General features: G+C 38.5%; 1 protein-coding gene across 2 annotated transcripts in view; it reads right to left on the reverse strand.

The window, feature by feature from the left end:
• Nucleotides 1-1,145: 1,145 nt before the first annotated feature.
• Nucleotides 1,146-13,123, reverse strand: part of LOC138042044 (neogenin-like) — a 38,208-nt gene continuing 26,230 nt past the window's right edge. Inside the window, exons 12-22 of one of the 2 annotated variants that reach the window (XM_068887779.1) lie at nt 12,600-12,695; nt 11,942-12,208; nt 10,685-10,984; nt 10,053-10,085; nt 8,222-8,405; nt 5,473-5,646; nt 4,449-4,699; nt 3,078-3,232; nt 2,563-2,775; nt 2,027-2,126; nt 1,146-1,503 (exon numbers count right to left, since the gene is read on the reverse strand). In XM_068887779.1, coding sequence (XP_068743880.1) covers nt 2,031-2,126; nt 2,563-2,775; nt 3,078-3,232; nt 4,449-4,699; nt 5,473-5,646; nt 8,222-8,405; nt 10,053-10,085; nt 10,685-10,984; nt 11,942-12,208; nt 12,600-12,695 — 1,769 coding nt within the window. In that variant the 3' untranslated portion in view covers nt 1,146-1,503; nt 2,027-2,030. Of the gene's footprint in view, nt 1,504-2,026; nt 2,127-2,562; nt 2,776-3,077; nt 3,236-4,448; nt 4,700-5,472; nt 5,647-8,221; nt 8,406-10,052; nt 10,086-10,684; nt 10,985-11,941; nt 12,209-12,599; nt 12,696-13,123 lie in introns of both variants that reach the window. The other variant, XM_068887778.1, reaches the window with a different exon arrangement.

The following is a 13,123-nucleotide window of genomic DNA, read 5'->3' on the forward strand; positions in this document are numbered from 1 at the left end:
ATCTAGAATAATGATTCCCTGCAAAGAAAGTAGTCTGTGACGAAGCGCTTTTCCGCGAAAAACAATCACAGGATAGACAAAACTATTTCGACCGAATTCATCCCTGAATTACACCGAACAAAAAAGTTATCTTTGATAAGGTTCTTTTAGCTAAGTACCACGTGGTATCACCAACAGACCTTTCTGAAAAATTTCGAACTATCTTTCAGTAACCCTGCTACATTTGAAGTGACTGACGGATTCCTGGATTTCATTCATCAAACGGGATAAGGTCATTGTTGTTTGAAATTCTACATCTTTGACTGACGCGGTAAATTTTGCGGCCATAATTTTGATCACAAGCGTTTATCAGAAATTCAAAGGTTTGTTGCCAGTCATTCTGGATTGAATATGTTCGCTTCACCGAATAATCTCCTTTGAATTAACTTGTTAATAATATGAAGTTAATCAGAATCACATTCTTCACTGCAATTGAAACTTTGCTAATCCCCAACCAAGATGGCACGAGAGGCCTTTTTTTCCTAACAACTTCTGTAAAGTTAGCTATTCCAACACAACAGACCAATTCGGCTAACGCAATGTTGTACCCAATTCAAATCTCTCGGGATTAAGATTCTTTGTGTATTGTATTTGCATGATAATGTAGCTTTCATATGAAAATATTTGGAACAAAGCGTTTTATTCCCAATGGATCTGAATTGGGTACAACGTTGAGTTAGCCGAATTGGTGTATTCATAGATAAGGCAGTGACATTTGCGATCACTGTCGAGGTAACTAACCTGAGCTTTGAGCTTTTCGATTGCATTTGGTAAGGCTTCGACCGCAAAGCAAGGCAGCAATGGTGTGTATACGGATTTTACTTTTTTTGAAATGAGATTGTGAATAGGAACCCGGTATTTTCGCACTGCATGATATCATATACGGGCAACATTTTTCGTGCAACTTGTCGCGCAACAATGTTGTGTTCCAAGTTGTGATGGTTTGTTGCGCGTTTTACCACCTTGCACAACAAATTCTTGTGTTGCAAAAAGTAGACGTCGCTTTTACTTTTACGAGCTAAAAGCGGTGATTTGATGGATGGAAAAGGTAGGGGGCAACAAAACTCTGTACATTTCTCTGAAAATGATGTGAAAAACAATTTTAACCGCATTAACAGGAAATCTTACCAGGGAAAATGTTCATAATTACCATAGAGAAGACAAAGCGTTAATTACACGTTTCCCGGTACAAAAATAATGTTATATAATGTAGATTACATTATTCTTTCTCGTTTATAAATGTAAAATACTTTTAAATCTCTGAAATTTAATGTTACGTGTCAGTTTATGCCATCCATTTTGAAGAAGGACGTGTAATATTCAGTCTTCCTGGTTAAAATTGATGATGGCGTCCAAGATTCAGAAACCAAGACTGATCACTAGTCCCACAGCGACAATGTTTGATTCGCAACTTTCTGACAGTACGTCTTCTTCCTGCTCTTACATTCAACTTCACGTAGAAACCTATGAAAGGAAAGGACCCGAAAATATCTTCAACATTTGTTCTCAACATGAATTTTACTGAACTTATCTTCAAAAGGATCATGTTCCGCGTTTGAAATTTTGGACTGGGCGCAGGGGCATGTCTCACTTATCCTGTCCAAAATTAGGCACTAGGTACAGCCTACGTATTCGAATAGGCTTCACACGCTAAGACGATGTATATACAAAAGATACATGTGAAAGGAGACCTGAAATCCGAATAAGTTTGGTTGGAGCATGATGGCATCATTTTACCGCCAAGACCAGAATGCCTTGTGAAAATCTTTTTCATTGTACTGGATACAAATGATTAAAAAAAATTTAACAATGAAAGACACTCATTGCAACACTTATTGCGAATGGCCTTTAAATAAGGACATTAATCAGTTCATGTTTTGTTTTCTTTCCTTGAGGAGGAATGTAAGAGAGAGCTTGAGAACAAAGTAGGGCTTACAAAAGAAATGCAGAGTAAGTAAATAGTCAATGCATGGGCCAATGGGCGTACCTTGTTAGATGATGTAGTCGCCAGCAGTTATTTCATTCAAGTCTCTCATAAGTCCTTCGAGGCCGGCAATTTCCTTATCAAGATCAGCTACTACAGTATCCTACAAAAATGAACACAACGTTTGGCGTAAGATATCATCTTGAAGCCTAACGTAAGATATTATCTTGAAGCCTAACGTAAATAACCGAAATACTAATGGTGCGTTCGATTGACCGTATTCCGGAATAGCACGATTATGTTTCCTCTTTTAAAAAAATGATATTGTTTTTACGTGGCGTTCTCGTTGCCATCGCGTCGTAGATCGTAAAGTTCCCATTGTTACATGTAGGTTATGACTGTTGGTCCTTTTCCCTTCTCCTGGTTGTTTTCCTACGTGTATTCCGGTTTTCCCTGACCAAAAGCCAACATCGCTTCGATTTGCATTCATTTGATTGACACTCGCTAATTAGCAAGGAAACTCGCCACGGCAATATCGGACTGATTGATATCCGACAGTTTAATGGGCTACCTAAAAGTCACTTGAGGTATAGCCGCACCTGTTCTCTTGGTGGAGATGAAGGCGGTTTTGATCGTCGAGCAAAGATGTCTTCGTATTTTGGTGGTGGTGTCCAGTAGCCATTGGGATGTGTTTTTCGACTGTAGCCCACCGGGGGTAACTGGATATCATCCGCTGGAGCTACTGGCGGCTTAGGTCTTGGTAATGTTGAAGATTGGGTCGGAATCGAATGAACCATGGGATAAACCGGTACCTATGAAAAGAAGCAGTACTTTCACTGAGTGGACGGTAAAGCACCGTAAACTGCTGATATTCAGCACTTTCACAGAGTACTCTGTGCTACTTCAAACAGAAGATTAGAAAAATGCGGGGCAATGAGTTCATTATTCCCTTTTCGTTACCTATTCTGCATATAACAATCTAGAACTCAAATTATAATTTACATTCATACTTACGTCCTCCACAGAGCCAGAAAATTTGTCATTTCAATTTGCTTTTAGCACGAAAGGCAGAGAACGACGACAACGATAACCATAAAATGGAACTGTAACACACCTTTGCATTTGGCATCCAAAAGTCAGGATCGTAGGACCTTGATCTGTGCGGAGGACGAGGATCTGCCATATCAAGAGTGTTACCACAAGAGCCTGTCCGCGAGAGATTCGGTTGATATCTTGGTGTGCTTGTCACCGGATAAATTGGCTTTCTGTCTACTGCCAAAAAAAGACTTAGTTAGCGTCATAATTCAGTGATTCATTTGCGCCAAACAGGCTGAAATTTTCGTTTTGCCAAAATTCAAGGAAACTTGTTTGATTTTAGCTGATCTCTTACAACAACAACAACAACAGCAACGACACATTTCAATTTTTTGCATTAAGTAACCTTTGACTCCTGGGAGTGACCAGAAAGTAAATTCTCCTCACAATTTTAATGAAATGCCAGTCAGACAGGTATTGAGAATGAAAATAATTATCAGCTTAAGAGGTGTGATCTTGATGATATAACAACTAATTCTCATGACTACCCAATAAAAGTATCTATTGTACTAGTTAAGTTACAAGAAAAAGTACTTTTCTTTTCCAATACGTTAAAAATATAAAATTAATAATTCAAAAATACAAAGTACATAACACGATTAATATGCCTCATCTCTAAGTAAACTACCAGGTTTTGCTTAAATTTACTTTGCAGACGCTCCTGCCTGTTGTAAGAGAAATCGAGAATTTCCGTGCTCTATGAGCTACAATTTTGGACAAAACTCTTGGGAAAAATTCCGGCGTGAACGTCATAGGACATGCACTCGCCAAGTCTATTGATCCCTTCTTTCCCCAATACCAATATTGATAACGTCGAGAAAAAATACTGTGCAATCCTTGGGCCGCTTCTAAACCAACATTGGATTCGAGGGAGGGGGAAAGTATGGAGAAGCTAATCTTTTATCACACTGAATCACCATCTTATAGTGCTGTGTCATATTTTCCTGACGTTCCACGTAAATGCGATGACAAAACTCTCTTACATATTGACGATCAGCCCTTAATGAATAAATGATCAGGGCCCGGTTGCTCAAAAGCCGATTAACGCTCATCCCAGATTAAAAATTAACCAACGAGTTTTATTTCTCCACTCCCAAATGCTGTTCAACGCTGATATTCGTTAGTTCGTTCGTTAGAAGAAGTCAATCTTGAAAAACAAAAATAAGCAAAAGAATCTTACACCAAAAAGTTGAAAACATGAAGCAAAGGTATACGCTAATCCTGGATTAAGTTAATCGGCTTTCGAACAACCGGGCCCTGGACAATAAACTAAACGGTCATGTGACTGAAAATGGACAGAATCTCGCTGATGCTTCCTTGTTCTGCAAAACCAAACTTAGGGGTAGACCCAGTTAAGTAGTTGGATTCTCTCTACCTGTCATAGCATTACCTTGGACAGGTGTAATGGGTCTGGGAGGGCTGAATGGTGGCAAGCCAGGAGAGGGGGGTGGCGTTGGTGTCCTGTTGTCATCAGGGTAGTCTAGGTAAGGATCAGCTTCGCTGTCCAGCATTGGGGGAGGAGGGAGGTCTTCAAAATCGTCGGAGTCCGCATCCCCGCTATTCAGAAAAGAGCTCCTCTCATTGTCAATATTAAGGTGGTCTAGCGGTGAATCCTGGAGCGGCTGCATTTCTTCGGTTCTTCTGTTAACAAACACAAAAAACAACATTGGGGACCTTAAGCACGAGGCTCTTCTAAGCCACGGACGGACAGGAAGTGAGCAGTCAGCAGTCTCCCCCGCATTGTAAAACTAATTCTCTCTAATAAGAGAAAACATCAACTTATCAATACAATTGATGAAGTTTCAAAATGCATTGTATTTTATGGCAATAATGCAAAAGACAAAAGAACGAAATTCCCTGCGCTCCTGTGTTGACGTCACTGGCCTGCTATTCCCAGTCTCCTTACTAGCGCGGTTTTGTACCCCACAGGAAGTGAAAATCCCTCTTTTTAAAAAGCTATAAGGCAGAGAATGAAAAAAGGGATTGGAATTTTTTAGGCTTGTTTTTACCTCAGAAAACCATGATGTTTCGATTGAATAAATAAATAAATAAATAAATAAATAAATAAATAAATAAATAAAATCTGTCATATACACTTCTTTAACGTGTGTGGGTTGTGAGACGGAGAAAAGTAGAAAGTCTATCCATTTACAGGTACGATTACACCGGTAGCACTTTCTCCTCAGTTATTTTAAGACCCTGAATGTTTGTCCACCGGAAGTACAACCCACGACTTCCCGGTCGGCAGTTAATGCAATAACCGTTAGTCAGTTAAGAGAATTCTCGACCAAACCCATGGCATGTCGAGAGCTCTTGTTCCTGAACTGCCTTCTACTTTCAGTTGGTACAGACATTCTGTACTTCTCCATGTTCGTGACAACTGCTTAATAGTAAATCGAAACCTTGACACGTACCTGGGTATCAAGGCTGTGGTGTTTGTGACGTCAGGAGCTGGATTAACAGATTCGACAGGTTTCATTTCCATGTTGTCAGTATGGTTGATCCACAGATCGGGATTCTTTTCTTCTTTTTGTTTCTTTTTGGCAGATCCATTGGATTGAATTACTTGTTTGTATGTTGGAGGTTTTCTGAAGAAGAATGTTACTACAGTTCAACCATGCACGTAGCCTCAGAGGACATTACTTAACCAAAAATCAGCGAAACACCGAAACGAAATACTGAAACACCTTGTATGAACCCAGAATTCATTGACTACTAGCCGACAACGGCTGGATTTTGAGATTAAATACCGTTTTAGGCCTAAAACGTTATTGCTTCTAATTAATTGAGATTAAGATTAGGATTCAGATTAAGATTGAGACGGAAGCAAAAACGTTTTAGGCCTACATTTAACCTCAAATCCAACCTTTGTCGGTTAGTAGTCAGTGCATGGTGGGGTAATACATAGTGCTTTGGTGTTTCGTAACGCTGTTTCGTGGTTTAGTAATGCCCAGCAACAGAAGGTTGGTGGTCACTTTAGTAGCAAATTCAGCAATGCTCTTTTTTGCAGAAAACTCTAGACCGCAAGGTTATATAATATTGAGCCATATGCTCGCGTTGGATCTGAGACGGTACGCAGTCCTAACCAACCTCATATCCGACAAACGCGAGTACAATAACTATTGCCTAAATTGAAAGTTCTACTTCTCGCTATTGAAGCCTGAAAATTTTAAACACAGAAATAAGTTTATCAACTACGTTCATTTGGTAAATTTATATTCCCTGTTCGCAAAGGTCTCTTTTCTTTTGTGTTCGCTGCGCTGACAAGTGCGGGAGAAGAGACCTCTGCGGCCATGGATCGAAATTCACTGTGATCCAACCGCTGTCCACAACCTTGGAAGTCACTCTTCAAACCGCAAGCCCCATGATATGTTTGCTGACTGTGATTTGAGCCCGCTGTGTCCCGTGTATTCCTTCACAGTAATTCTGCTGTTGTTACGTGAGCGCACACAACACTAAGTATCACGTGAGGATTCAGCTAAGTAACCGCCGCGCATGTTTAACAAAGTGAGTTTCGACCCATGGCAGAGGTATCTTTTCCCATTCTCGTCAGATCAGCGAACACCAAACAAAAGGGACCTCTGCGAGCAGGGGACATTTCATACAGTGAAAGATAGCAACCGAACGTGGCTAATGCCTGAAAGAAAAGCGTTTGTTAATTCCGTGGGGAGTGAGGAAGCCGATTTGAAAAATGAACAATTCCCAAATTTGCTCGGACAAAGGGCTAACGCTTGAAATGTCAGCTTTTGGTGGTCAATTGACCACATCAACCCATTTCTCTCTTTCACTTCCTACAGAAACAGCACCACAGTTTCTTTAGGAACTAAGACCCTTTATCCAGATTGATAATTTTAAAGGTTTCACTGGAAAAGAAAATGAAATCAACTTAAAGTGGTACTATGATCAAAAAATCATTTCCTTTTTTTCTTCACATTTTGAAAGCGTGTTTGCTTAACACCTAACTGGCAAAATTTTGAGCTTTGAGTTTCATCCAAAGGCTGTTTATTTTGAGTGTAAGTTTTGGATTTCACGGTCCGCCATTACTCACGTTCAAAACTGGCCGATTGGACCTCAGAGGGTTGGATCTAGAGAAAATGACGTCATTTACTCACTAGCTTAAAATTTCAGCGTGTAAACGCAATTTATTACATATGCAAAACACGGGTTTAAACTTCTGAAAGCCCGAAACTCCCGTGCTGCATATTAATTCGGCCGCGTACACATGCATTGCATTCTTAAACTAGCGAGTCTTTGACGTCATTTTCTCCTCCACCCAGCTCTGTCAAGATTTTAAAGTTAGTAATGGCGGACCAATAAATAAGAAAATTCCAGTTAAAATAAACAGGTGTCTTTTTAAAATCAGAACTTAAAACTTGGGTCAGTTAGTGTTTAGTTAACATAGTTTTGAAATCCAAAGAAAAAGAGAATTGTTTTTTTGGTCGTAGTACCACTTAAACGTTTTGAAGTAAAAACTAACGGTAAAAAGACGCAACGTTTTTTTGCACAAGTATAAATATTAAACAAAGAAGTAAGGTAGTAAAATGTAAAAAAGGAGTGTTGAAAAGCATGCAAGAATAACATAATTAGAAATGATTAAAAAAACTTTCGCACGAATTGAGTGCAGCGTTGTCTCGGCTCTCATCGACAACGGCAAATTAGCCAATCAGATTGCGAGATTACAAGCAATTGTGGTAAAAATGTAGTTGTTTGATGTAGACGCGACCATTTGCAGCGGCTGATCCAGAAACCTTCTTAGGAGGGGAGTACCACTAAGGAACAGTGTAGCTGAGTGGTGAAGTTTTTTATTCACCAAGAATACTAGTTGTATTAGGCCCGATTTACACGGTACGACTTTGTCGCATGCGACAACGGCTTACGATAGGCCCACGACATGATTTACGATTGTTGTGTACGTCAGAAAAAATGTCGTAGCATTTTAAAACATGTTTTAAAACGCTGCGACAATCGTAAGTCATGTCGTAGGCCTGTCGTGAGCTTGTCCCATGCGACAAAATCGTATCGTGTAAATCGGCCCTTAGACGCGCAGGTCATCTCAATTTTGCAAGTCAGATAAATTATTTGCTAGAGACCAGTCTGGGATTGAAAACGATTTGCCATAGTCCTGCTCATACGGTATCTCTCAATAATAAAACAAGTGTTTACCTCTGTATGTCATCTCCCGATCTCTTCTTACAAAGAATAACACTAATAATGATGATAGCAATGAGTGTAATTCCAGCCACAGCAGCTATCACAATCCACAAGGTCTTGTTCTTCAGGCCCCCTGTCGTTTGTGCTCCTGCTGCTGCTTCGGCATCAGCTCCATCAGATGTGGACGTGCTTGACACTGAAATGCGATAATAATGAGAATGATAACGATGGAAACAAAATCAATTCTCTATACCATAAGTGAAAAGAGGTGTAATCAGACAATATAATAGGTAATGGAGATAGTATAAATTAGCATATACTAAAACAGTGGATAGCGTTGAACTCGCACGCTGATTGGCTACTCAAACTCCGGATATCCTTTGCTATTCACCTCTGAGCAATTCTCGCTGAATTCGCGCCCGAAAATGCTGTAATCTGTGCAGCAATAAATGAGTCAAATTCATCTATTTGAGCTATATTATCTCACTGTTTGACTATATACTAAAACAACTATTCACCTCTGTCAGTGTTGGTGGCTAGTGGTGGATATTTACCGAGCCGCGAAGTTCGGTGAATAGTTGTTAACTATAAACATGATAAGAAATCACAGTGATAATAATAAACAATTATTCACCACGCCTCAGGTGAATGATTGTTTCAGTATAATTACATGGGTGATTATTTGAAAAAATATGCATTTTCTTTAAAACAATGAATTTTTTCGTCTGCCACCTCGACAAAACGGCTTGCGGCCATTTGGTGGCCTCAAGCGCAGCCAATCAGAGCAGAGAATTTTGAATAATTACCTAAAGAGTATGTAATTATACTAATAATTATTATTCTAAAAATACTAATTGGGGAGACTATACATCATATAAAATTATGCAAAATCAAAGCAGATAAAATGAAATGACAGTTTTTGGTGTGGAGGGAAAACCGTATTACCCAGAGAAAAACATCTCGGAGCAGAGCAGAGAACCAACAAACTCAATCCAGTAATGATAGCGAGTCTGTGAACTGAAGCGGGCCACATTTCTGGACGGCCCACTCTCTCATCAATGCTCCTCAAAAACTTTTTCAGTCTCTGATGCTTTTTTTTTTTCTCGAAGCTGAAACAAACAGACTACCAATATTATTTTTGGCTTTTCACTGTTTTCCCCACAACAAGAGAAGTGAATCCAGGCTTTTTTCTATCCAAATTTCTTTGCACTTCGAATTAGAATTATGTTAATTAAATTATCTGGACCACATCAAATAAATTCATTAATAAAAGTGGTCAATGAAGGTGTAAAGGAATGACAACAGACTTTTCCTATTTGAGTATTACAAAAAAGTAATAACTAGCATGCTGGCTTATAGTATCTCGTATAGAGGAAAATACTACATAAATGACTATTAAATTGTGTTGAGTTGACCACCCTTCAGACACTTTTTCTTGTTAATATCATGTTTCAAATTTTTTCTTGGTTCAAAATTTTCCAAACCAGTTCAATTTTGATTTTAGCTTTGTCTAGTATTCATCACCCTAATCTGAAACAAAGGAAGAATCCAAAGTAAACTAGTTTGAAAAAAAAAATTTCTGAACCTAATATGAAATTGAACCATAACATTACTAACACGTTGCTAATGAGGTGCAGATTTATAAAAAAACACTTATGATTACAAATTAGGCAACCAGTAAAGTGCTCATTCTTCCTCTTTTAATACAAAGGGGAAAAAGTTAAGCAAGTAGTATAGTATGTTGGCTGTGACTCTTTGTTAGATACAAGCCAAAAACATATTGGTCTCATGGCTGTCCAGGCTAATTTGGGACTAGCAAACAGTATCAAAAAAATAATATTACCTGCTGGCACTGGACCAGGTGTTCCAGGAAGGTCTGTTGTAAAACACCAAGAAAGAGAAAAATCGGGCAGTGTGTATTTATCATCCATTTTATTAGCAGCAACTTTATGCTGCAATTTTATTGGCGGCAAAATTCACATCTGAGATAGAAGCAAAAGCTCCAGAGTTTGCTTTTATCGTGTGTTCTTCGGAAAAAGGAGTTACAGTCTCCAGATAATTTAGTTTATTCCTTTGCCACAAAAAACCCCCAGTTTTCACAAGAGGAAAAAAAGCCGCAGAAAAGGTGATACAATAAAATAAGTTAACTATTAATTAGTTAAGTGAATCTTTCATGATGTAAAGGACCAAAGAGGTAAAAAACAAAGAACAAGTATTTGAACAAGAGAAGTTAAGAAACCTCAGTGTTCAAAGTTATCAGCATTCACATGGTTATACATTTTATCATGGGCAATACTAAGTTTTTTGAAAACACATGTTGCCTTTGATCTGTTGCAAAGTATGTAGACACATGACACCAGTGAAACATTGTCTTTTTTTTAATGGAGAAGACACATAATTTTAATTATTAATACACTTAACTCCCACAGATGGAATTCCCTTGGGACCTTCATTCTTGACAACCTCTCAGCTTACCTGATAGAGTGGCGATTTTTGTAACTTTTGAAAGTGGTCCCCAGCCTTTCTTGGTGCGTGCTTTCATCTTGAAATAATAAGTTGTCCCAGATTGGAGACCAGAAATTTCTTTAGTCAATTTGTGTTCAATCACATCTACGGACTTCCACTTGCCATCTGAAGCATTAACATTTTTAGTGTAATATATGCGGTATTCAAGAATGAGACCATTAAGTTCCTGTGGAGGTTGCCATTGCAGAGTCAGACGAGTAAAGTCTTCTTCATTTGGGTTTCCTGTCAGATATATGGGAACACCTGGCTCTGCAAAATTAAACAAAAGAGTGCCCATGGGTCAGTTTTATAGACAGACTGAGTTCACACTGAAAAATCTATAGCATAGCCTGCTGCTCCATGCCACCTACAAAAAGAGGCAGCCCCCTGATGACATATGGAAGCACCAAATACCTACTTGAAAAAAGTAAGAAACCATTCTTGTAACCTCACTACACTTGCAACAACAAACAAACAAGAAAACAAACATGCCTTTCAAAAGGATAGGGTGACAATATATCTATATATTTTTGAAAGTGTTCATGGAGAATACTAGGTTGGAATAAAAGCATGTTAAGATTTTTTTGTTATCATCCCAGTCATGAACACTATCTTAAGCAGTACAAAAAGCCTGAAAAATTTGGGCTTGAAAAGGGTTTCCATCCTATGACCTATGTGATCAAGGTGCAGTGTTCTACCCCTATTGAGCTATCCACCATCCAAAAATTAATAATATATAGATTATATCAGACTAGCCTGTTCAGTCTGTATTGGGAAAATATTGGTCTGGTTCCTTTTTTTTGCAAGTTTATGGTGAGGTATGTAAACTTGCAAAATAGGAACAAGACAAATCTTTTCCCAGTAGAAACTGAACAGGTTAGTTGAATAAGATCTCTTATTACATTGGGTGTCTTGTGCAGGGTTTTCTATTCCTTGAGTGTTGCCTCTTCACCTGTTTCTATTAACAGTTCTGGCAAGTAAAATACATACTGGAACCCCGACATGACCAAATGAAAAATATTTTTCGCATTTTTTCTTTTTATGTCTGTTAAATGGAAACAGATACTGGGAACAGTTTGGCAACATAAATGTGCTGCTTTGTGAGCTGCCCATCTTAGCGGTCCATAATGCAAAATTCAGAGAACCAATCAGAATTCTCCTTTTTAAATGATTTATAGACTTATCGTTGCAATAAAAGGCTACTATAGAGAGCTAAATTATACTCACTGTCCTCCAAGGTGAAGTTTTTTGCCGTAGCATTGATTCTCTCATCATTTCGTCTCACCAAGAACAAGTATCTAGTGTAAGGCTTCAACCCAATGCACTTGATAAACTTCTCAGTTGTATTTCCACAGTACCTGAGCTGGTTTTGTTGGGAATGGTACACATGATACACAATTGGTGCAGAAATGGAGACTTTTGTGTCTTCCCATGAAATGCGCACTACTTTTGAAGACAGTGGTATAGCTGAAACAGCTTTTACAGGCTCCAGTTCTGCCAAACAAAAAATTCAAGTTCTTGCATAAAAATGGGAGTGAAAGACACTTTTAATATTCTTTTGACAAAATTAAATGTGGGATATCGGTACGAAAAAGCTATATCCACTCACTAAGGAACCCAACCCATGACTTTGGACAATGAGCATTAAGAAATTCCTTTAACTTTTGAGGATCAGTTGAACTTCATCTTGTGGGAAGACCTCTTTTCGCTGGTTTAATTAGGTGACTGCAGAACTTAATGACATCCCTGCCCAAATCTAACCAGATCTACATATACTGGACTTGATCTGCGACCACTTAATGTATTTTTATAAAAAGAGTGTAAGAAATTGGACAATTATGGCTACATAGATTGCAAAAATTTATAGTGTCTATCCAATACTTACTGTCGTCAGGGACAGTCTGAATGATATTTTGGATGTCCAGACCATTGCCTTTACTGTTATTAGCAACCAGTTTAATCACATACTTTTGGTTGGGTCCTGTATACAAAGGAAAAAAAACAGGGAAAAAGTGATTCTCAAAGAACAAGCTGTTCAAATCAAGCCTAGTGCTAAACTGGGGCGGTTACCATAACAATTATTTATTCCTCTTATCAGACGTAACCAAGAGATAACCCCCACGCCAAACAACTCAGCTAAAATGCATTCCTATATCAGGAAGCAGTATGCCTCCTGCCACAAAAACAACACCTTATTGTACCCTCCTTACAAGTGCACAAGTGCCAATGTATATGTTGTAGTTCAATTTGCACTTTGGTACAATTTGTTTTTGAACTGGTACAGAATATATTGAACTGGTACAATTTTAATTGTACTGGTGCAAAAACAGGTAAACTACTTTAATGTTTGTAGAACACAAAGAACACACTTCATCGATAACAGCCCTTTGCCATTCATTTACTTAGTTC

Source organism: Montipora capricornis, chromosome 3 (assembly GCF_036669925.1).
Source record: "Montipora capricornis isolate CH-2021 chromosome 3, ASM3666992v2, whole genome shotgun sequence".
NCBI lineage: Eukaryota > Metazoa > Cnidaria > Anthozoa > Scleractinia > Acroporidae > Montipora > Montipora capricornis.